The sequence below is a fragment of the Oryx dammah genome, unplaced genomic scaffold (genome assembly GCF_014754425.2).
Source record: "Oryx dammah isolate SB20612 unplaced genomic scaffold, SCBI_Odam_1.1 HiC_scaffold_8, whole genome shotgun sequence".
NCBI lineage: Eukaryota > Metazoa > Chordata > Mammalia > Artiodactyla > Bovidae > Oryx > Oryx dammah.
In genome coordinates, this window is record NW_024070192.1 from 50,064,766 (window position 1) to 50,091,089 (window position 26,324).

The window sequence follows — 26,324 nt, forward strand, 5'->3', positions numbered from 1 at the left end:
GAAGTTCACAGTTCACGTATTGTTGAAGCCTGGCTTGGAGAATTTTGAGCATTACTTTACTAGCGTGTGAGATGAGTGCAATTGTGCGGTAGTTGGAACATTCTTTGGCTTTGCCTTTCTTAGGGATTGGAATGAGAACTGACCTTTTCTAGTCCTGTGGCCACTGCTGAGTTTTCCAAATTTGCTGGCATATTGAGTGCAGCACTTTCACAGCGTCATCTTTCAGGATTTGAAATAGCTCAACTGGAATTCCATCACTTCCACTAGCTTTGTTCTTAGTGCTGCCTCCTAAGGCCCACTTGATTTCATATTCCAGGCTCTAGGTGATTATCTGGGTCTTGAAGATCTTCTTTGTACAGTTCTTCTGTGTTTTCTTGTCACCTCTTCTTAATATCTTCTGCTTCTGTTAGGTCCATACCATATCTGTCCTTTACTATGCCCATCTTTGCATGAAATGTTTGCTTGGTATCTTTAATTTTCTTGAAGAGATCTCTAGTCTTACCCATTCTATTGTTTTCCTCTATTTCTTTGCATTGATCACTGAGGAAGGCTTTCTTATCTCTCCTTGATATTCTTTGAAAGTCTGCATTCAAATGGGTATATCTTTCCTTTTCTCCTTTGAATGTAAAAAAACTTACATTCATACAAAAACTTGTGCAGGAATGTTTATGGCAGCTTTATTTGTAATAACCAGAGCTGGAAACAAATGTCTTTTTGCCAATGACTGGATAAACAAACTGTAGTACTTCCATACAATGAGATTATATTCGGGAATAAAAAGGAAGGAATTGTAGGAAAATGTAGAGTGGTTGAATCTCAGATGCTTACTGGCAAGTGAAAGAGGTAAGACTCAATACGGTACATACTTCATTTATAGAACATTCTGGAAAATGCAGAGCCATGGAATGGGAGAAAAGGTAAGTACATAAGAGGAATTTTGCTTCTTGGTGAGATGGGAGTAATTTCTCTCTATGCAGATCAGATTTTATTTCAGTTTGTTTTTCCTGGTTGTTAGTGAGCCATAATATTCTTTTTATTTTTTGTATTAATGTGGTCATAAAATAAAAGATTGATTCATGATTTTTAATTTTACGGTGGGTAGTGGTACATTTTAGGAGGAAGACAGTGTTTTTGCCTGTTGATTTTGGTCAGTTTCATCCTGTGCCCCTCATGCTATTCTCTGTGGATATACATCCTTCTGCCCTCTGGAGGCTTTATATGTTGCCATGGCTGGAATATTCTTCCCCTCTGACTCCTAAGCTTGTTTAAGGAAATGTTCCCTGCTTACTTTAGACTAATTTAAACCTTTTCTTTTTTTTTTCACTTACTATCCTATATTTCTTTGTAACACCATAAAATTCAGTTTTATACCAATTATTTGTATAACCATTTAACATCTACCCAATTCTGTATCCTCCAAGCCTCCATCCTCAAAGACTACAGTCTGTGTTCATAGTCAAGTCATGTTTGGTATTACCAGAGTCCTTTGTTTTTTTTCCCCCCTTCCATGTAGTCATGATTCTTTTAGAATCATGTCTGCCTTTGATAATTTTCTTAAAAGATTAGTGGAGCCAGTGCAAATCCTGTCAGAGAAGGAAACTTCTCTTGGTGATGGTTTTCTTTTCTTTTTTGTCTTTATAGGGAAGCTTAACAGCCAAGACTCCTACAATAATTTTGCCAACAACAACCCTGGCAACCCTCGACTCTCTCCTCTCCCCAGCCTGATGGTGTTGATGCCTCTCGCCCAAATCAAGCAGCCAATGACACTTGGTACCATCACCAAACGAACAGGGTAAGGCCTCAGGCTTGATACTTTTAAAATAGCTATTTTAGAGGATTAAATACATAAAAATAAAGCATACTTTCTCTTTGGGTGGTTTTGATTATTTTCTTCATTCCCAGCCCACATGAGACTTAATGTCAGCTGATTAAGTACAAAGTATAGAACATGTGTAAACACGTTCATGCACAAGCATGTACACACACATTCATAGGAAAAAACAAAGCAGTGACAAGTTGTGAGAACTAGTATTGGCTAATGAAAACCAGATCCATCTATTCAGTCTTGTAGATCCTGCCTTGTGGCTTTGTCCGAAAGTAGTACAGTTTCATTTTCTTGATTTTGTGGACATGATTTGGATTTATAATGGCCCCCAAATTTTGACTAAGGAGAGAGAACTTAATATGGCAACCATGCCTCTGATACTTTGAAAAAACATCTATATTGAGGTACCATTTACATATAATAATCTGTCATTATTGTTGTGCTAGGTGGTAAAGTGCTGACATGAGATACTTTTGTAAGAAGAACTACTCATTCTCAGGGACCAGGCCTTTGAGCTAGGGATTTCACTGTGACACTGAAATTGACCCTTTGTCTAGTGGAGTGGTGTTTCCTATAAAGTGATCCTATTTTGAATGTAGAAATTGAGTTTGTGGTGTATTAAGGGGGGGAAAAAAAAGAAGCTGGGAAACAGTGAACCTAGCTCCAAAATCTGACATCTTGTGATACAAATCATTTGGCTATATTTTTAAAAATTGATTTCAGCTTTTTAACCCTTCAGTAGTAGCTTAAGTAGAATTTTTACTTCCCTTTCCTCTTCTAGTTTCTTTATTTTAAAATAAATAAGAGTCACTATGAATAGTAAACGGGTTACGAACTTAAATTTACAGGTAGCTGGCTTTTTTCTTTGGATAATGATATATTTCTGGGATATAGAATCAAATAAAAATGGGACTAAATCTTGAATCATAATCGTAGTATTTTTTCATTCACAGACGTCAGTACATACTTCTACCTTTTTTGGTCTCTCTTTCCTGAATATAAGTGAAAGAACATTCAGAATTGTTCCTCGTGATTTTAATTTTATTTCTAAGATAGTGACTGAAGTTCTATGCCTGAAATTGTGTGATGTTAGAATTTAATTCAAACTATTTGTGGGGAGGATTAGAAAGTGAGTTTTCTGCGGGCTTCCCTGGTGGCTCAGATGGGAAAGAATCCACCTGCAGTACAGGAGACCCGGGTTCAATCCCTGGGTCAGGAAGATCCCCTGGAGAAGGGAATGGCTACCCACTCCAGTATTCTGGCCTGGAGAACTCCATGGACAGAGAAGCCTGGTGGCTCTAGTCTGTTGGGTCTCATAGAGTTGGTTATGACTGAGTGACTAATACACACTTAGAAAGTGAGCTTACTTCTGCATATATTTGAAACTTCCCATGATAAAAAGATAAACTCCATCACACCTCTTTTACTCTCCCTCTTGCTATTCTTTCTGTCTGTCCTTAGATGGGTGGAAACTATCATCTAGTCTCTTCCTAAGCTACCATACTGTATGAACTTACATAACTTTTATGTTTCCTTTTCTTTTTAACAACTTGATTACAGTTCCTAGATTTTTAAGAGCATGTGTATTATGTTTCTTGTATCCTAGATAATTTAATAATTATTTATGAATGAATTAAGTGATAGGAATTTTAATTGTGTGCTTTGAAATTAATATTAGTTTAAGATCCATGTATCCTATTTTTTGCTGGGCTTTTATCTCAGTTCTTAAACCCTTTTATTTTTGCCAAATTTTAAAATTCTTTCTAGCATGTCCTTTCTTAAAGTGTTTAGAGAGAAAAATTAATATTTGTCCCATAATGAGTGCTTGGCTTTTAATTTCCCAAATTTTGATAGAGATTCATTTAGACTTACTGGGGAAAAAAAATGTTATTAGACCAGTAGAAGGAATTCCTGGGGAGGGATGTGGAAGGGGGATTCAGGTTGGAGGAACACATATGCACCTGAGGGTGATTCATGTCGATGTATGGCAAAACCCACCACAATATTGTAAAGAAATTATCCTCCAATTAAAATAAATTAATTATTTTAATAAAAAAGGGAATTGCTGCATGCCCAGATTTTCCAAATGTTAACAGTTTAATGAATTTGCCTTATTTATCTTTTCTCACTCCATATACACGCACTCACATACATACACATCCACCAAAAACTCATTAGTTTTTTTCTTCTGTATGTCTGTTGTCTATAATGAATTCTTTACTTGTGGCAGAGCTTTAGTGCTCCGTAAATTACCCCATCCACTCTTTTTTCCCCCTCCCCTCCTACTATTCTTTTTTCTCTTCCTATTAACACAGATTACAGTGACAAAAAACACTTTGATGATAGTATTCATAACTTATGCAGGTTACTGCTAGATTATAAGACCTAATACTCTTAAACCATTTTCTGAAGAGTTTGTTGACTGTATTCAGAAATTGCTATTGTGACATTACTTATAATTCTGTGTTGTTGTTCAGTCTTTAAGTCGTGTCTGACTCTTTGCGACCCCATGGACTGCAGCATGCCAGGCTTCCCTGCCCTTGTCTGTATAATTCTTATAGTACTGTTAGGTCATAGAATTATCAGAGTGTAGTCTGTGGTTTTACTATCTCAATACTTAGCAGTTTCATTGACATACATGTATTTTGACTAACCAAAAGTAGTACTTGTTTTGGGAGAGTAAGGTATTCCTTGAATTTCCATTTTTGACATATGCTGAGATTTGAAGCACATCCCAAAGCACATCTAATGGTTTGAATCATTAGATTTCTCCCATTAGATTTTAAGATTTACATTAATTTCATTTTTATTTAATTTTTTTTTTTACTGTGACCAGTTCTTAAGCTGGAGAAGGCAGTGACACCCCACTCCAGTACTCTTGCCTGGAGAATCCCAGGGTCGGGGGAGCCTGGTGGGCTGCCGACTCTGGGGTCGCACAGAGTCGGACACAACTGAAGTGACTTAGCAGCAGCAGCAGCAGTTCTTAAGCTGCAGTTAGCTCACTTGCATTATTTCCATCAAGTTTTATTGTGTCCTGAGGATTTTGATTACCACATTAAGGTCACCAGAGTGATAAGCAAACAGTCTTTTAATTTTCCAGGTCATTGTGGAAATCCTAATTTACTCTAACTTTGCTTCAGTGAAATGTGTTTTCTGGCATTTAAAAAATAAAACTTACAGATGTATTTGACATTAATTATGTAGAAAGAGAACACGGAGCTGGCTCATTTATAGGCATTAAGTTCCAATACACCTGATATTATATCTAGTTACAAATATATGTTCCATGTCCTAGATATTTGCCATAATGGCATAAAATAAACATTAAAAAATGCATTCTAGCATAGAGATTTCCAAGGATTGCTTAGGATCCTATATTTAAATAACCAAATTTAGATGGAAACCTCAACCCAAACCTTCAGGGGATAGACGTGTGCTTACCACGCTTCACATCTGCCCCCTTATTTATGGAAAGATACATCCCTGAAAGCCTGTGCAGTGTCAGGGACCATCTGTCTTACTCAAAGACATTCGCAAGGCCAGTAGAACTGCAAATGGCAGAAGACAGATGTATTTACACCTTCATGTTCTATACCTTGAAGCAGGACTGGGAGGAAATAAGGCCTATTTTGGCAACAGCTGTTGCTCAGCCCAACTGTGGTATACACTGATGAAGGCAAAAGATGTGCTAGGAATCATTTGGTTTAATAGCTGCTCATTCAAACAAAACCCATTTCTTCCAGTCTAAGACTAGAGGACTGGAAAGGCCTCCGTATTGTTTTTATCATGTGTAAATCAGCATAGTTCTCATCTATTAAGAGTGAAAGTGGGTGCCAAGGGATTGCTCCTTGTTTTCAAGTGTGAATTTTTTGCAGTAGGGACTTTCAAAGCAATAGCTCATAGATGTTTGACTGAATTAATGGGTCAAATAAGTGATGAAGGGTTTTTTTTAAAGGCTTCCTATGTAAAAATTTACCAAGTAGACAATTTTTTATCAATATGCTTAATTTTAGATACATTAAATCTAAAATTATTGACACATACATCATTTTGTGGGCACAAGCGGGGAACAGGATATTTCAAAAAGTGGTCAGAGAGATTTCTCTGGTAGTCCAGTGGCCAAGACTGCACGTTCCCAGTCAGGGGCCCAGGTTGAATCTCTGGTCAGGGAACTAGATTCCACATGCTGCAACCAAGAGTTCACAAGCCACAACTAAACATCCTGAGTTCTGCAGCCGAGATTGAAGATCTCAGATGCCTCACCTAAGACCCGGCACAGCCAAATAAATAAACAAATAAATTTTTTTTTAAGTGGTCTTACTAATTTCATGGGAATAAAAAATATAAAAATTGGGAATGAAGTTACTTCCTTGCCCTTCACTAGCTGACATGTTTAGTGAAGTAACCTGATACTATTTGTTGTGTTTCACTGGTTTTCTTAAGTTGAGCAGCTTCCTGCTACTTTCTCTCTCCACCATGTTTGTATGTATTCATTTTTTTGTGAACAGTTTGAGCTAGGTATTAGGAACCTTAGGCTTGACTCTGGAGAAGTAGGCTAGGGAATATAGTGAAAGAATATCATCTTAGGAGTCTGAAGCTCCATCTTCTTATCTTGGTTCTGCCATTTCCAGTGTGCCTACATGAATTTCGTCATCCGAGGTATATTTGTATGTATGGATTATAACCTGTCAGCCTTACAGTGTATGAGTTTCCAACAGGTGTTCTATTATGTACTTTCTAAGCCTCATTCATTGCTGTTGCCTAGGCCAGTGCTTCACAGGAGCTCCATTTAGGAAACATAGATGATTGTTCTTCTTTAGAAATGGAAGCATTTAATAGCATTTATTTGATTATCTCTAGTTGAAATTTGTAGACCAAATCTGCCATCAGAATTTGCTAAGTGAATAACTGACATTGGCATATAGTCCTTGAGGAAGATTTGTTCCTCTTTCTAATTCACTTTGGTCTGCCTTGGCTTATTTAGACACTTTGACCTAAGCCTCAGATCTTATAGGTGAAGTCTGAAGAATTAAATGGGAAAGATTTGGAAAAAGACACCCCTCCACCCCCAGCCCAGTTACAGTGGTTGTTGTTTTTCAGTCACTAAGTTGTGTCCCACACAAAAAGAGTGATAGTCAACTCTGTAACCCAATGGACTGCAACACGCCAGGCTCCCCTGTCCTTCACTGTCTCCCAGAGTTTGCTCAAACTTGTATCCTTTGAGTTGGTGATGCTCTCTAACCGTCTGATTCTCTGCCGCCCTCTTCTCCTGTTGCGTTCAGTTTTTCCCAGCAGCAGGGTCTGTTCCAATGATTTGGCTCTTTGCATCAGGTGGCCAAAGTAATGGAACTTCAGCATCAGTATCAGTCCTTCCAGTGAACATTCAGGGTTGATTTCCTTTAGGATTGACTGGTTTGATCTCCTTGTAGTCCAAATGGTAATTCTCCACTTCCTAGTCCTGTCTTATCTATGTATTACTTCTTGATAACTAAGCTATAAATGTTTCATTCCAGATATAAAATAACTAGCAATGTATATTTTCATTAGCATGGATATGTCTACATGTGCAATATACATGCACAGTTTGAGTTTCCAGTTTTTGTACTAAGTCAGTAGAGTACTTAAGCCTTTCCATACTTTGTTCCCTTTTCCCATAAACCTGTGAATTTTGGGGAGTGAGAGTGGGGAGGAGATTAAGTCTCCTGTATAATGTATTACAAGTCAGCAAGCATTATTTTCTATGGAAATTTGGAAATCTGTGTGTGCTATTCTAGTCTCTCTTCTGCCACATCTGGCGGAAATTGAACAAGAGAGTTCTTTCTGATGAAAATCTTGAGCTTGTAATTTAAATTTGCATGTTGAATATATCTCAGATTAGAAAATTCACCTGGATATTTCAGCTTGAATTTGCCTTCAGAACAATAATTTGAGAGCCAGTAGTGCCATAGGCCTCTTTAGTGGTTAAATTAATGAAAAATTTAGAGTAATACTTGAAAGTGATATGAGGACTAACTTGTTTGTATGCACATGGGGAATGTGAGTCTCTCAAAGTTACTATTTAACATGAGGGGGTATAGAGTGTAGCACAGTCATTGGGGTTCCTGGAATGTAGTGTTAGACTGTATGGCTTTTCTTGACTATTTTACAGATAGTGTTGTACAGCCCTTTCTCTGTTCAGTATGGTTAATATTTATATGGGCTCATTCTTATGTCAGTTAAGTGACAATGCTTGCATTCTCATAGGACATGATTAGTTGGAAAGTGGAACTTTCAGAATTTTTTGTTTGTTTTTAATTGGAGAATAATTGCTTTACAGTGTGTTTCTGTTGTACAACAGTGTCAGTCAGCTATAAGTGTACATATATATGGGGATCTATCTATCTATCTATCTCCCCTCTCTCTCGAGTCTCCCTTCCACTCCCCCCATCCTACCCGTCTAGGTCATCACAGAGCACAGAGCACCAAGCTAAGCTCCCTGTGTTGTATAGCAAATTCCCACCAGCTGTCCCTTTTACACATGGTAGTGTATATGTCACTGCTTCTCTCTCAGTTCATCCCACCCTCTCCTTTCTTTGCTGTTTTTTAGGTGCCAACTATATTTAACTCTGAAGATGGTGAAATCTAATTATTACTACTGCCTTTTAGCAGCAGAGTCAGGTTATAAAGGGTTTTACCATGTTCAAATAAAATCTGATTTTATTTTCCTCTTAACATTTGAACAGTCTTTTTATTAGTCTTATTTTCAGCTAGGAAGACCAAAGCTTATGTGGTACTGTGTGGCCTTTAAAAAAATGAATCAGAGTTTAAAGAGTAGCATAGTATTAATGATTTGATATGGGACCTCCCGGGGAGCACTAGTGGTAAAGAAACCCACCTGCCAATTCAGGAGACATAAAAGACATGGGTTTGATCCCTGGGTTGGGAAGATCCCTTGAAGGAGGGCACAGCAACCCATTCCAGTATTCTTGCCTATAGACTCCCATGGACAGAGGAGCCTGGTGGACTACAGTCCATAGGGTCGAAAAGAGTCGGACACAATTGAGGTGACTTAGCATGCAGGCCCACAGTGATTTGATATGTAGCACAATTATTTCTTGTCTTCTGAGAATCTCCAGAAGAAACACTTTGGGAACCAGTGGCAATGTCACTTAATGCAGGACTAGTATTTCTGATTTTTAGTTTCTTGGCCAACCCTGATGTTTTCCAATCAGAATTCAGCTTCAGAAGGACATAATCATGACTAAGTGGATAGTTTTATATGGCAGGATTGCTCAACTTGCTGAAACTTAATAGTGTTTGGAAATATACACGTTCTTAACACCTGAATATGATAATTGGAGTTGCATTTGTTAATACAGACCATTTTAATTCAGCGTACACTCTGAGTCACGTGCTGTTTTCCTCCTTCAAACCACCCCTTGTAAAACTACAGCTGCAGGATTTTGGAGTGGAAAGCCATAGGTGAAGACAGCTGGATCATGGACTTGGCCTTTGTGACTTTTTATTTTCATTCTTTCACTACTGAGAAAAGATGAGGCGGGCACATTTCAAAAGAACAGCTGACACTCCCCATACCAAGTCAGTGACTACATCAGTCACTCTAATTCTTTGGTGTTTACGGGTCTTCTTTTCGATGTATGTGGCGGAGATCCAGTTTGTAGGAGCGGCTAAGAAGTGGGTGAGTATAGACTGGGACCATGCCAGGAAGGAGTCCTCACCTGTTGCCCCATCCCCTGTCTTCTCCTTGAGCTGGGCCAGTCTCTAGATTCTTCTTTGGCCAAAGAAGGATGACTTTTAATGCATACAACTGAATTAGACTGTGAACAGTGAGAGCCATGTTGTCTTCAAGCTTGACCATGCTGCTGTTCAGTGCGTGCCTGTTCACTGCAGTGTCTAGAGAGTGAGAGTTTGCAGTGCATTTGGGGATTGTGAAGTGGTGGAAATCTTGTTGGTAACAATCTGCCATTGCCTGGGAAGGAGAATCTAGCAGATTAAAAAAAAAAAGTGTTTAATTTGTTCGGCTAATATGTTACTTTTTATACATAAGGAAGATTAAACTTGGAAAAAGGTATTTACTGGTTCTGTAGGTGGGACAATCAGCTGGTCTTTTGAACTGTAGAAACCTAAAGTTTTGTTTCATTTTTGTTTGTTTGGTTTTGGGGGTCACTCAGAAGCCATTTAAGGCATAAAGGACTAAGATAAAACTTGCAGATTATTTGCAGTGAATCATCTTTATTCTGATGTTTGGGGTTTTTTTTTAACTTTTTATTTTATATTGGAGTATAGCTGATTAACAATGTTGCGATAGTTTCAGGTAGACAGCAAAAGTACTTAGCCGTACATATACATGTATCCGTTTTTCCCCAAACTCCCCTCCTGTCCAGGCAGCCTCTTAACATTGAGCAGGCATAGTTAGGGAGTTTGGGATGGACATGTATACACTGCTGTATTTTAAATGGATAACCCGGTTCCAATGGGAACCCTGTATTCTGATATTTGGAATGAGGTGGGAGACTTATCCAGCTTCTGTACAATCTATGGGAAAGAGCAACTCATGCCCAGACATTCCAGATCACAGAGGCTTCTGTCAGAGTTGTTTGGACTGTTTGATTAATTCAGGTGTCTGCCTAAGGAAGAAAATGTAAAGAAGTTGGGTAGTATGTGTCAACAATAACTTCTTCATTTAGGCAGTATCTTAGGGGCTTCCCTCATAGCTCAGTTGGTAAAGAATCCACCTGCAATGCAGGAGACCCCAGTTCGATTCCTGGATCGGGAAGTTCACTGGAGAAGGGATAGGCTACCCACTCCAGTATTCTTGGGCTTCCCTTGTGGCTCAGCTGGTTAAGAATCTGCCTGCAATGTGGGAGACCTGGGTTCGATCTCTGAGTTGGGAAGATCCCCTGGAGAAGGGAAAGGCTACCCACTCCAGTATTCTGGCCTGGAGAGTTCCATGGACCAAGTCCGTGGGGTGTCAGAGTTGGACAGGACTGAGCAACTTTCACTTTCACTTGTGGGCATGTGGAAATGTTTTGAACCTTCCGTTTTCTGGTCATTATTTCATGGCATCACAGTGCCATTGAAAGATTGGTGTCTTCACATGGTCACAGTTATTTAAATTGGTGTTGGTCAGAGTGCAGGATGAGTTCCAGTAACATTTTGTTTCTGATGTAATCAGTGAATCATGAAATCAATGGATGGGGGAATCATGGCTAACTTTTTTTTTATTAATGAAATAGAATATAATAAAATGTAATCTTGCTCCTTGTTCTTCAAACTTAACAGCCTTATATTATCTAGGAGCTTATTAGAAATAGAGAATTGAAGGTCCCACCCAGACCTACCTACCTACCCTGTCATAATATGCATTAATTGTCACTGAAACTAAATCCCAGCATTAATGTCTACAAAATATTGAAATGGAAATAGTAAAATTGATTACAAACAAAACCCCCCACATTCATTAAATTATTTCAGTTTGTTGTGTTCAAGTACATATGAGCTTATACTTTAGTACATTTATTCCTCAGTATCTGAGGGGGATCAGTTCCCACCCCGTACTGAAATCTGTGGATGGTCAAGTTCCTTATATGAAATGGCCTAGTATTTGCATAACCTACACACATCTATGCATATACTTTAAGTCTTTTCTAAATTGTAAATAGTTGCTGGTGCATAGCAAGTTTTACCTTTTGGAACTTTCTGGAATTTTTTTTTCTGAATATTTTTGATCTATGGTTGGTTGTGGGTATGGGCCCTCTGGATATGGAGGGCCAACTGCGTGTTTCCGTGGGTCACAGTCAAAACAGTTTTGGAGTGCATTGTTTTAGATGTGAGTGATGAAATTATATCTCTGGTTGTGGTCTTCTCTTATATCAAGAGATTTCCTTGCTTTGCATTTGAATCATCTCTAAAGTTTTCATTATCTCTGTCTTCCAACTCACAGTTTCTTCTAATATTAATAGTCTCTTGCTTTTTTGTTCTCTTCTTCATATCTTCTGTCCTTCAGTCCTCAGAACTGTACTCGGTGTTGTGCGTTCACTTCACTGGGAGATTGATGCTAATTAGCATGAGTTTTCTTTTTTAATGTTCTTGGCACCAAAGTTGAAGAAGAGAATTACCAAGTTATGCAGTGCTCTTTCTTTCTCAGTTTGTTATGTCTTCCTTCCAAATGTTAGATGCAACAACAGTATTTTGTTCTGGATATAATTAAGTCAGTCTTCTTTCTGTGCAAGTATGCATAGCATGTCTTAAATGCTATGAACAGAATATTAAGAAGAAATATGTGTAACATGGAAGTCTGCCTTTGTATCCCCGGCTATATTTAAAACAAGCAATTGTGGCTTTAGTTTCTTGTATTCCAACCTAGCCCGGTATAGGCCAGATAGAGGAAGCTAACCTCTTCTGTCATTATTAAGAGAAATGCTGATTTCCTGGAATGTGACCCTAAAACGGAAGTAAATCATGCCACAGACTTGTATTTAGTGTTAGTTCCTTTGACCAGCAGTATGCAGTACAACTTACTGTAATGAAGCAGCTTAGAAAATACGTACTTTCTGTGGCTCTGAGACAACTGGTGAACAGCAACAGTGCTTATCAAATTTTTATCGAGTCCTCTTTCACTGGCGTTAAACATTTCGTGTCGCACAACCACACATGTGTTGCTACTGGTTCCACTCTTTTCTCTATCCAGTTATTCCATTTAACTGGTACTTGGTTTTAAAGGGCCTCTGAAGTAAATTTTATTTTACCTTAGGAACCCTGCAGGGGTGCACCAGAAAAGGGGGAGAAACAGAGCGTTTTGAAATCTGTAACCTTATGAAAATGAAGGGACTTGTTACTACATATCCTTCTGTTCAATGGTTATATCAGGCTTGTTAGTATTGACAGCAGAATTGCAAATGATTACTAATTTTTTTAGCTATTCCATCCATACTCTTCAACAGTATGATCAACATGTATTTGTTAATATTAAATGAATTTTCCTCTAATATTTTTGTGCATTTTCCCCCCTTTTCCATGAAGGCCTTATCTGTTTGGAGCGGGGTGTTTTTCCATAAAAGCTCCATGGTGAGTCTCAGTTCAGTCCCGCATGCCTAATTCATTTGCTGTACTCTCCGAAAGTAACTCTGTTTTGTACTTTGTTTTCAGTTGCATGGCCTGATCACAGATAGATGCACCGAATTACTGAGTCATTGGTAGATGTTGGTATTTAAGCTTGAAAAGATTAGTTTTCTTGGTTTCATTTCATTTCTTGAAAATTCAGATTAAAAAATCATAGAATAATATTTTGAAAAAAAGAAAGGAGAAGAATTCTCTCATAATAATGCTGGTATATAAGACATGGCCAACACCCACATTTAAAGCTTTTAGTATTATAGAAGATAGAAACTCCCTATATTGACATGCTGAACTTTTGAAGACATGATTTATTTTGAAATATAAATATATTTAAATTATACTAAAAATACCCTATAAATTTTTACTGCATTTTATTTGGTACCAAAGGAAAAAAAGTCAGTTCTGTTTTGAATAGTTTAGGTAGTTAAGGAGCTACATGGGGAAACTTGGGTTTTACGTACAAACTCCTAAATTCCTAAATAACTTATTATTTTAAGTTGTTAGCACCTACCCACTATAACTTGTTTACATTCTTATATAAGAGTGCATAAAATATAACTTTGTCAGTCTTAGCATGATGATCATAGAAAAGAAACAGTATATTTCATACTTTTATGTAAAGATGTGCAATAGAATGTATTTAGAGCTTGGTGTAATATGTTTAACAAAATAGTTAAGAGTCAGAGCTCCAGAATCAGACTGTCTAGGTCTTAAATTCCAGGTCACACACTTACTACCTATATGATCTTGGGCAGTTTTATAAAGCCTGTCTATATCTTGGTTTTCTTATCTCTATTAGAGTTATCAGTAGTACCTACCTTATAGGTTCATTATGAGGATTAAATGAACCAACGTATAAATTACTTAGAACAGTGCCTGGCACATAATAAGAGCTCAGTAAATGTTACCTGCCATGCTATGGTTTCTTTTCTGGTTTAAGGGGGAAATTCCATTTTTGAGAAGAAGCTTCTTTAAGTTAGATCATGGTTTTGTTGTTTTGTTTTGGTTCTAGGAGTGAGTGAGCCGACGAGACATTTTGGTTAATTTATATCAATTTTATAAATTTAGTCAGAATACATGTATGTGAAATTCTCATAACTGCTTCTGAGACTTGTTTATACTGTCTTATGGTCCTAGGGAAAAGTCTTACAGTCTTTTTTCCTCTTGGACAAAAAGAAATAATTTGACACAAACTAATTTCAGTGTTCATACGCTAATAGGAATCTCTGAAAATTTCATTATTGCATTAGAGTAGGGTGATAAATCATCGTAAAGATTTCCTCCTTAAAATGCAGTATCAAAATTAGTACACAGATTGTGAAACTGTGATAAGCAAATTCAGGGTATACATGAGTAAAAACTCCCTGAAAGTCAATCTTCATTCTTTGTGTTAACTAGATTTTCTTCCAAAAACAAATAAGATACATGGATCTTACTGAGGAGCTTGTAGCAAACAGTGGAGTTTTAAATGCTAGATTCAACATATGACAAGATTTCTTTGTAGACTCAATTTAGAATTAAATTCCATCTCAGGATAAATTTCTCATTTTAAGTACAAAGAAAAGAGTTTTAGTATGTTAATAAAGTTTGAAGTTTTAGCATAGACGTAAAGATGGAATGACAAATGTTGTATGTGAAATAAGAAAAGCCCATGCCTTCAACAGCTTATGTGCTCCTCAAATTTAAGCAAAAGCACTTGTCAACCAGAAATGATTTGAGGTTGAAACAAGATTAAAAGAGCCAGATTAAAGAAAGGGATATATGAAATATAGTAGACTTTTAAATCATTGCCTGTCTTTTAGAAGACTGCTTTGTGGTTTGTTTGATGCCATCGTTAGCTAGCAAGAAACTCGTTTTTAGTCACTTGTACTAGCCTAAAAGATCCTCCTTTAAAATACGTCTCTTTACTGGTGGTGCATGTTTTTCCCATTAAGATCTTAATGAAACCTCAAATTAAGGCAGCAAAATGAATATAAATTTGACAACTTCTTCCATGTTGTTTATGAAAAGCTTCTTTGTTTTAAGAGTTTTTACTATTTTTCCATGTTGTTTAGCGTTCAACCTGAGAATGTTTTTATTTACTGTTTTGGAATAAATATTATGTTAAATAAAATTATTTCTTTATTTCATCAAGTTTTTAGGACTTTCAGTATAGGGTAGGATTTGTATTTTGGAAGAACATGAAACTTTTATAGTTCCTCTTAAAATGTTATATAGATTTCTTACAAATTTTTTATTATTTTTCAGTTGAAACATTTATATTTAGCTGAGATTTTGCTTTTGATTGATCACAATTTCTGCTAATTTCTCCATTCTTTGATAAACTGTTTTAATTGTTTAAATGCATGCGGCTTCAGATGAGTCAGTTTATAATAATTTCTTTTCCTTTGACAACCAAATAAACTTGTTGGAAAGTTAACTATGCAGACCAACTTCAACACTTTAGCCATTTTATACATTCTGAAGATTATGTATTTTCTAGGATTTTGGAATTTAAATGATGGTATAAATGATGTAAAAGAATCACACACATGATACACTTTTTAAATGCAGAAAATTTAAGAGAAATACAGTGAAATTTAAAAAATGAATGTTGTTTTCAGTATTACAGATAAGTGACAAGTTGTTATGGAGTTCCTAATCTGCATCTAGTAAACTTTCCTAGTTTTTTAATTTCTTAGTGAAAGAAAAAATATATGCACAACAGTGTAGACAAAAGGTAGTTCATTTGAATATATCTTTATAGTATATAAGGTTAATTTTAAAGAGGAGTTAAAACTTACGTATCAAATTATATTTAAAGTTTTAATTAGTGCCAAGTTTTCAATCTGTTTATAAATAGTTAATTTCAACTAATCTAGTTATTCTGACACTATTGAGAAAAATATAAATTCATTTTCAGAAGAAAAGATTTATATGGAGAGGAGAATCTTATATGCTGAGTTCAAAGAAAATCTCTTAGATCTTTAAAAAGAATTTGTGATAGAATACTTTTAGATACCTGGTTAGTATCTTTTTAAAAAATGCAGTACTTTCATTTTCCTTCTTAGTGTTTATTTTCGAACATAAAGCTGAGGATGAGGGAAACTTCTAAACTCCTTTTGAACGCCTAATCACAGTGAGGAATATAAAGAAAAGCTTTTTCTCTTTAACACAAGGTATAACACCACTTGTAATTCTTATATAAATATTGTCTAAGATTTGAACTGAAGTATTGACTGTACCCTTGTGATTCAGGGAATGAAAGAAACGGTGCTTCTATCTCAGCTTAGCTCTTTTCCATGCTTGTGTCCTAAACAAGGCCCCAGACCTCAGTCGCTTTTCATGCCATCCACAGATTCACCACTTATACCCTGTTTTATAGAACATAGAAAATTATCCAGATGCACATAATTTTGCTATAATTTTAAAGCCTATATCATTAGAGTCTTGCTTTTTTTTTTTTGGTCTGTCTGTGGTTAGAGTGTGGAGAAAAAAACAAGCAGAGAAATTTAATATGTTTATCTGACTGAATTACATAATGCAGAAGGAGCCAATGGGTAACTTCCATAGTCTTTGTAAATATTTTTAAAGATGTCATCGGTTAATGTCCCTAGAACATCTGATGGCATTAAAAATGATTCTCATTCTATGGTTAGATGGTTAGGTCTCCCAGAAGAAATGATGAAATATTAAAATCCTGAGTTTCAATTTAGCACCTTATTTGTTGTTGTTGTTTTTTATCATATATTTATATTAGTTTTGATTATGTTGTCTCTTGTATTAAGTTTTGTAAATGTGATGTTTTCTGATATGGTGAAAGTTGAATTCATTCTGTAGTCCGTTATGTTTTGCTCACAAGTGAAGGCAAATTTTTCTTTTAGTTTTTGACCTTGGAATTATTTATGGCACAGAAGAGTATAGTGCAGGAGTCATTAATGGATAGGAGTCCACCAGCTCTATCAGGATGTTTTGTATTCATTTGTAACGATGACACAATTGAATTTCTGGACCCCCGTATACACATAATTTTTTTTTCTATCAACTACTAATTGAGTAAATTAGTTAAACAGTGAGAGGCATTTGTTTTAAACTTGCAAATGTCTTATAATAGAATTTTTAAAGTCTCTTTCAGAAGATAAAGGGAGATAGATATTGAGAAGAAAGAAAAGAAGGCTAATATTGGAGTGCTTTTCTAAAATGGTTGGAACACCAATCTATAAATAAGCATGAGTTACAAGGCTAGCACTTTTCTCTTTTATTCTTTTCACATATGTATCATTTTTCAATATTTTATCTTTCTGCCAACAAAAGGTAATTTTGCAATAGAAATATTCTGGGTCATTGGGAAAAGTTCAATTCTGCTTCCACCCAATATTCCACCTGATCTTGGTCTTTTAAAATTTTAGGATAAAGGGGAAATTGATCAATATTAAATTTTCTTCCTTTGGATATTTCATATAGAAAATACTTTATTAATAATAATATTTTCTTTAGATTATGTGTCTTTTCTATTTTTCTGAAAATCTTGTACACATATACTGCACATATTTAAAATTTCTATTTTGCTTAAATACCATAATCATTCCAAAGGTAGATTGATGATAGAACTAACTTGTTATGACTATGTTCACCAAATATGCTAAGTACCCAATACATTGCCTTGTGTCATGCAGGAGGTGGCAAGTTATTTTCAGGGATAAAAACTTTTAATATTAAACATAAACTTTTACTAATGTGATTTATGAAGGCCTTATCAGAAGAATAAGAAGAAATGATGAAATACAAGAATAAAAATGATAATTTTTTCATAATTTTAAGAATATTTTTTAACATAAGGTACTTATTCTCTGCAGGAAATAATGAGTTTATGTAAAATGATACTATATTGATGCATTTTAGTCATGTGTTCAGAAATTGAGTTATGTATAACATTAAAGAAGTCTGAGACTTCAGCTTTTGACATTGAATAATTAGACTGTAAGCCAGTAAACATACAAAATATATATTTGCTTGACTAAAGACTAAATTGATTATTATATTACAAAGGTAGCCAACTGGCCCAGTAGCAACTTTAAAAATCTATTTAGGATACATAGCTTAGATGCACCATAGACTCTCTTAAGAAGTGGCATGCTACTTGTTTTCTGTCTTGTTGCCTCAGTTCAGTTCAGTTCAGTCGCTCAGTCGTGTCCAATTCTTTGTGACCCCATGGACTGTAGCATGCCAGGCCTCCTTGTCCATCGCCAACTCCCGGAATTTACTCAAATTCAGGTGTCCATTGAGTCGGTGATGCCATCCAACCATCTCATCCTCTGTCGTCCCCTTCTCCTCCCGCCTTCAATCTTTCCCAGCATCAGGGTCTTTTCAAATGAGTCAGTTCTTCATATCAGGTGGCCAAAGTATAGGAGTGTCAGCTTCAGTCTTATTGCTTACCACATGGTTTAAACAACAAAAACAAAAATAACTCAGGAATTTGCAAAGAACTTTGAATTTGTATATTTTGTACTGTCATTGCTGCTTGATGGTGATTCTAGTAAAAAATAAGTCATACAGTTGAAGCACCTTTCAAAAAAATTCTGGGATTTTTTTCCCCCCTCTCTCCTCAGCCTTCCAGCCTCCAGAAACTAACCAATGGAAGTTAAAAGATGCTATTAATAGTTACAGGAACTTACAGCTCCCTGATAGCAGTTCAGTAACAGAAACAAGGGCTCAGTGGTAAAGAATCCACCTGCCAGTGCAGGAGACAGAGGAGACGTGGGTTTGATCCTTGGGTCAGGAAGATCCCCTGGAGGAGGAAATGGCAACCCACCCCAGTATTCTTGCTGGGAAAATCCAAGTCCATGGGGTTGCAAAGAATTGGACGTGACTGAGCACACACACAATGGAAATAAAGACTACGAAGGAACCTTACAAATAGCTGAGAAAAGAAGAGAAGCAAAAGGCAGAAGTGAAAGGGAAAGAAATACTGAACTGAATGTAGAATTCCAGAGAATAGCAAGGAGAGACAAGAAAGCCTTCTTAAGTGAACAATGCAAAGAAATAGAGGAAAATAATAGAATGGGAAAGACTAGAGATTGCTTCAAGAAAATTGAAGATACCAAAGGAACATTTCAGGCAAAGATGAGCACAATAAAAAACAGAAACAGTAAGACCTAACAGAAGCAGAAGAGATGGCAGGGAGGGATACACAGAAGAACTATACAAAAAAGATCTTAACCACCTGGATAACCATGATGGTATGGTCACTCACATTCTGGAGTGTAATGTCAAGTGGGTCTTAAGAAACATTACTATGAACAAAGCTGGTGGAGATGATGGAATTCCCACTGAGCTATTTAAAATCCTAAAAGATGTTGCTGTTAAAGTGCTGCACTCAACATAACCAGCAAATTTTGAAAACTCAGCAACGGTCACAAGTCTGGAAGAAGGTCAGTTTTCATTCCAGTCCCAAAGAAGGCCAGTGCCAGAAATGTTCAAACTACTATACAATTGCGCTCATTTCACACGCTAGCAAGGTAATGCTCAAAATCCTTCAAGCCAGGCTTCTATAGTATGTGAACCAAGAACTTCCAGATATGTAAACTGGATTTAGGAAAAGCAGAGGAACCAGAGATCAAATTGCGAACATCCACTGGATTATAGAAAAAGCAAGAGAGTTCCAGAGAAACATCTACTTCTTCACTGACTATATGAAAGCCTTTGAGTGTGTGTATCACAACAAACTGTGGAAAATTCTTAAAGAGTTGGGAATACCAAACCACCTTACCTGCCTCCTGAAAGGCCTGTATGCAGGTCAAGAAGCAACAGATAGAACTGGACATGGAACAACGGGCTGGTTCAAAATTGAAAAAGTACATCCAGGCTGTATACTGTCACCTTGCTTATTTAACTTATATGCACATTAAGTACATCATGCAAAATGCCAGGCTGGGTAAATCACAAACTGGAATCAAGATTGCCGGGAGAAATATCAACAACCTTTGATATGCAGATGATACTACCTGATGGCAGAAAGTGAAGAGGAACTAAAGCACCGAGGAGCTCAAGTGCTTCTTGATGAGGGTGAAAGAGGAGAGTGAAAAATTTGGCTTAAAACCCAGCTTCCAAAAAACTAAGAGCATTCATTCCCATCAATTCATGGCAAATAGATGGGAAAAAAGTGGAAGCAGTGACAGATTTTATTTTGGGGGCTCCAAAATCAATGCAGGTGGTGACTGCAGCCATGAAATTAAAAGATACTTGCTCCTTGGAGGAAAAGCTATGACAAACCTAGGCAGCGTATTAAAAAGCAGAGGCATCACTTAGCTGACAAAGGTCCATGTAGTTAAAGTTATGGTTTTTCCAGTAATCATGTACGGATATGAGAGTTAGACCATAAAGAAGGCTGAGCACTGAAGAATTGATGCTTTCAAATTGTGGTGCTGGAAAAGACTCTTGATTGTCCCTTGGATTGCAGGGAGATCAGACTGGTCAGTTCTAAAGGAAATCAACTCTGAGTACTCATTTGAAGGACTGATGCTGAAGCTGAAGCTCTAGTATTTTGGCTACCTGATGTGAAGAGCCAACTCATTGGAAAAGATCCTATGCTGGGAAAGATTGAAGGCTAAAGGAGAAGAGGATGGCAGACCACGAGGTGGTTATATAGTATCACCAACTCAGTGGACATGAATTTGAGCAAACTCCAGGAGACAGTGAAGGACAGAGAAGCCTGGTGTGCTGCAGTCCATGGGATCACAAAGAGTTGGACATGACTGAGCAACTGAACAACAGCAACAACATTGCAGCTGTGGCAAATGCAGCAGAGATATGAAATTGTTTGTAGAAACATTCGTTTTATCACAGAATCTTGACACACACACGAAGCTATTATTTTATGCCCTGTCAGTGGAAGTCTTCAGTGTTTTAGGCATGGATGTAACTTTTATGGGTAATAACTTGGAGTGTTTAGAAAATGTTAATGTTGGAAAGAAGAGGCCTTGTCATATATGACAAGGTGCATCGTATGGATTTTGTCAAAGGCAGACACCAAAAGGACCAAGCAGAGTGGCTTCTGATCAGACATTTTGCTTTCCCTACCAGGAAGACATCAAAACAGAGGGCTCAGGAAATCATATACGTGAGACTATTTCAGGTGTCATAACACCTGGAAACTGAGATTACCGAACTGAAGTCTGATCTTTTAAAAACTTAAGACTGTGTGCTAAATAGGAGATAGTTAGCTTTAAGAACTAAGGTATGGGAAGGCACTGCCCTGAGCGGTTTCTGCACATTACAAAACCAGTGGTTCTTAAACCTGAGAGGTTGCCAGAATCTCCTGGAAGGTTTGTTAAGACAGATTGTCAGGGTGGGGCATGGCTTGAAGATTATTTGCATGTCTAAGAACTTCTCAGTGCCAGGGTCACATGTGATATGGTAATCCTTAAAATAACCCTACGAGGTAGGCATTATGATCTTTCTGTTTTATCTATTAGTTGTGTGAGCTCTGAGAGGTTAAGTGACTTAAGCGAAATTCACATAGGTGCTTTTGCACCTGGGATTCAGATTCATGTTTTTACCTGACCCCTAAAACCCAATCTTTCTCCATCTAACCTTACTTCATTAAAAGACAAAGAGATAAAGGCTAATGAGCAAAGGAAAGTAGAAATAATGTCATTTGACATTGGAGACTGTCTAGCAGAGTTTATAAGGTCCCTGGCGAAATTGCTAAGGAACTTTGGGGGCAGACTTTGACATAGAGAAGAGATACAGGATTGAAAGAAGACAATAGGTTGTTATCAGAAGTTGATTGTAATAAAAGCTGGAAGCTGATTTGGGGAAAGCAAAGAGGAAAGCTTGTACTTTTTTATGGTAGTTACATGAAGTAGCAGAAGTTACTTACTGTATTCTTAAACATTAGAAGAAACAGAACAAAAATAGACCTATTATTTTCACAAATCCACAAAGAAAAAGTAAGAAATAGGAAGATCAGTGATTATAATTGCATTAGATGGTTAGATCTCCTCTCCAGACGTTGTCTAACCATACATCGTATGTGGCTGCGAGCATTGTCAGGGTTCCATTCTGTATCATCTTGTGTTTTCATACATGCTATCTTCATTCAACTGTATTGTCAGTCTCATGTTTTATATTTAATATGAAATGATAAGCTGTCCTATTATTATGAGAGGTTTATGCTGGTTTTATTGTTCCACTTTGAAATATCCAGGGAAATATTATCCACTTCAAATAAGTTGACTTGGATTTTGGCAGCACATTCTTCAGAAAGAAGTCAGTTCTTCTTGGTCTTAGAAGTTGCTATTCTGATAATACTTTGAAACTTTGAACTAGTTTTGCTGCCGATCACAGTTCTACTTAAGGCAAAATGCATGTCTACATGTGGCAGAATTTTAAGGGAAATATGTCATTATCTTGAGGACTGTGATTTCATCTTGGTAATTTTTTCTCTATCATTTTATCTTTTAAGCAAAGTTAAACCACCTCCACAAATTTCACCAAGCAAATCAATGGGCGGAGAATTTTGTGTGGCAGCAACGTTTGGAACATCCCGATCGTGGTTTGCAAATAATGCAGGTCTGAAAAGAGAAAAAGGTATGTGTTTTTACTGAAATTAAACTTACCATATGTAATTTGTGTTTCTTGAAGAAAACTCATAGCAGTTCTCTTTGAATAAGCTTCAGCCCAATAACAGAATTTCCCCCCCACTCAGTTAGCATTATCTTTCCTCAACTACTCAAGTCTCGTCAACAGAAAAGGCTGTCCTCTCACTATAAATGTGAAATAAGTTGCCCACTGAGTGTTTTTATTTTGTTTTGCTGGTGACAATATACAGGTGCTCTCAAAGTTGTCAGTCCCATATCATTATATGTATCTTTTACATTCTTCTCAAACAATATTTTCATGCCATTGTCTATGAACTGTGGAGAGGAAAAATGCTGTTATCCCTGTTTTAGAGATGAAGAATTTAGAGTTTAGTGAGTTTAAGTAATTTAGCTGAAAATGCTAGTTAGTTGGCAGTGATATCAGTTTGAATCCAGATTTTCTGATACATCTCTAAGAATAATCAACAGTTCTGCCATGTTATAAATTAAGGTATAAAAACAGGCTCCCACTCAGAAATAAGAATCATCTTTTATGGTAACCAGTGTCCCTTTGAACTTACATAGTGTTGTTTGTTTAAATCCCTTCTTTGACCACCAGAATCAGCTTACAGAAATACTGTATATGATCCCTTATTGTTCTTGTGTAGAAAAGAGTGCCTACTTTCCTGGACCAAGTGTTTTATTTTGAACGTTAAAAATTTCCTCTTATTATTGTGATTCTATTGAAGTAGGTCAGAAACTGAACTGTTAGCGAAGCCCTCTTCTGATGAGTTCCACAGGCTGTATTGTTCTTGGCAAAACGGCTCTCCTTGATGCTTAATACCGGCAGTCAGACATCAGCTCTTTCCCTCGTTATCGCCTTTCAGTGGCCCTTTCCTTGGAAATAGGATCCCAGGCACAGCAGGCTCTTTACCTAAGTGGGAGAGGATACTGTGGAGTAGGCAAGCTTTCCATTTTCTTATCCCATCTTTATTTTTTTTTGTTACCTCCTTTGCTTTAATGATGCTATCAAAATGACTTTTTGTTACTAGTTAAAACCCTCTGTGAAGCTCCATTTCAAATGCTTCTCCCTTCTGTTCTAATTACCCTTTTAGCTTGCTGCTCTTTGTGTCCCACTGACTGGTCATTAGCCATGTTCTCCAATCAGCTGTAATTGAGTCCTTTGGCAAAGAGATAAGGTGACCCGCCCAGCACTCATGAGGGATTTTATGTGCTCCTAGGTTTACTGTAAAACCCAACATAGAGGACTAAACCTGTCTTGGTAATGAGGACATGTGTACTTGTTATAAAGTCATTTGATTAGATCCATATTCAGCACCTGACCTCAAAGCCTGACTGCTCTTCATTTACTGTGGGGGCCAGTGAGCCCACTGAAAGGAATGAAGGAAGAATCTTTGGGGGAGGAGGATTTGCTCCTGTTTTTCATTTGTTTGTTTGTTTTAATCCAGAAATTTAAAGGAGAAACTTTTCTGAGAAGGGAGTGTGTGAGAAGTTAGGCTGATTTAGGCAGACACAGTCTCTCATGCAGTTGAGTTGGTACCTCTGATATAACTAAATCATAGTCCTTACGGGGTTCCTTTTCTGTCCGTCCTTCCCTCTCTCACCTGGTATTCATTTTGCGTGTTGTGGGACAAATTACTACACTGTAGGCAAATGCAAAAGATTGTATAATATTGTTTCAGCATACTAGAATTTTGAATATATTTGTGTCATTCTTGAAATAAATTGCTTAAAGATTTAAAAATATTTTCATAGCAAAGACCTTTTCATGTTGATTATTGTTGTGCTCAGTCGCTAAGTCATATCCGACTCTTTGAGAATCCATGGACTGTAGCCCACCAGGCTTCTCTGTCCATGGGATTTGCCAGGCAAGAATACTGGAGTGGGTTGCCATTTCCATCTCCAGGGGATCTTCCCGTCCCAGGTATCGAACCTGCATCTCCTGCGTCTCTTGCATTGCAGACGTATTCTTTACCTACTGAGTCATTGAAGAAGCCCTTCATATTTATTAGCATCTACTTATAAGAATAACCTTTAGACAAGGAGCGGGCACCGTGTGAAAAAGTTTCTGCCTTCTTTTCGCAGCCAGCCTCAGGAACAGATTGAAGGGTCAGTAACTTGTGAAAATGAAGCTCTTCTCCTTTTATGCCATTATCACATATCCAGCATCTGTTTTCCTGTTTGTAGATCAGTCCAAACAAGTTGTAGTTGAATCCCTCTACATTATTAGCTGCTATGGGACCTTAGTGGAGCACATGATGGAGCCACGACCACTGAGCACCGCCCCCAAGATCAGTGACGACACCCCACTGGAAATGATGACATCTCCTCGAGCCAGCTGGACTCTGGTTAGGTAGTATCTCTTTTTGTTTTTTATTTAAAAAACTCAACTTTGTTGAGGTATAAAATATTAAAAGTGTATAATTTGATAAGGTTTGACATATGTATACAGCTGTGAAACATCACCATGATTAACATTATAAATACGTTCTTGTTTAGTTGCTAAGTTGTGTCTGACTCTTTGTGATCCCATGGACAGTAGCCCCTCCAGGCTTCTCTGTCCATGGGATTTCCCAGGCAAGAATACTGGAGTGGGTTGCCATTTCCTTCTCTAGGGGATCTTCCCGACTCAGGGATCAAACCTGTGACTCCCGTATCTTCTGCATTGCAAGCAGATTCTTTTACCTCTATGCCATCTGTGTAGCCCCACATTATGAATATATCCTCACCTCAGATATTTTCTTATGCCTCTTTGTAATCTTTCCTCTTGCCCCTCTTCATTCCTACTTCACCCACTGAGCCCTAGGCAACCACTGGTCTGCTCTCTGTCACTGTAGGTCAGTTTATTAATTTCTAGAATTTTATATAAATAGAATCAGAACGGATACTCTTTTTGTCTTTCTCGCAGCAAAATTATTTTGATTTATCCCTCTTATTGTCTAGTCAAAGCTATGATTTTTCCAGTAGTCACGTATGGATGTGAGAGTTGGATCATAAGGAAGGCTGAGCACCAAAGAATTGATGCTTTTGAACTGTGGTGTTGGAAAAGACTCTTGAGAGTCCCTTGGATTGCAAGGAGATCAAGCTAGTCAATCATAAAGAAAATCAACCCTGAATATTCACTGGGAAGACTAATGCTGAAGCTGAAGATTCATTACTTTGGCTATCTGATGGGAAGAATTGACTCATTGGAAAAGACCCTGATTGGTGGGAAAGATGGATGGCAAGAGAAGAAGGGGATGACTGAGGATGAGATGGTTGGATGGCATCACGGACTCAGTGGACATGAGTTTGAGCAAACTCTGGGAGATAGTGAAGGACAGGGTAGCCTGGCATGCTGCAGTCCATGGGATCACAAAGAGCTGGATGCAACTGAGTGACTGAACAACAAATGCCTCTTGTTGCATTTTTTGATAATTCATTCCTTTTTAAATTGAGATATAATTTATATTTAATGCATATAATACAATCAGTCACTTAACGTGAATTTTCACTAGGTTGTGCACCCATCACCACCGTCAGTTTTTTGAGGGTGGTGGGGTCTTCGTTGCAGCATGAGGGCTTCTCTTGTTGTGGTGCATGGGCTTGGTTGCCCCGCAGCATGTTAGAGTGTAGTTCCCGAACCAGGGATCGAACCCACATCCCCTGCATTGGAAGATGGATTCTTAATCACTGGACCACCATAATCAGTTTTCATCATCCTCCAAAGAAACCCCGTATCTGTTAGCAGTCGCTCCCCTCCAACCATTTTTCTTCAGCCCTAGGCAATACCAGTTTACCTCGTGTCTTTGGATTTGCCT

The 26,324-nt window shown here is 37.3% G+C and overlaps 1 protein-coding gene across 1 annotated transcript in view; it reads left to right on the plus strand.

The window, feature by feature from the left end:
- The window catches only part of BCAS3 (BCAS3 microtubule associated cell migration factor), a 598,439-nt gene that overhangs the window by 249,827 nt on the left and 322,288 nt on the right, over nucleotides 1–26,324 (plus strand). The window contains exons 17-20 of the mRNA XM_040244470.1: nucleotides 1,642–1,792; nucleotides 12,848–12,892; nucleotides 22,389–22,513; nucleotides 24,712–24,877. Coding sequence (XP_040100404.1) covers nucleotides 1,642–1,792; nucleotides 12,848–12,892; nucleotides 22,389–22,513; nucleotides 24,712–24,877 — 487 coding nt within the window. The remainder of the gene's footprint in view (nucleotides 1–1,641; nucleotides 1,793–12,847; nucleotides 12,893–22,388; nucleotides 22,514–24,711; nucleotides 24,878–26,324) is intronic.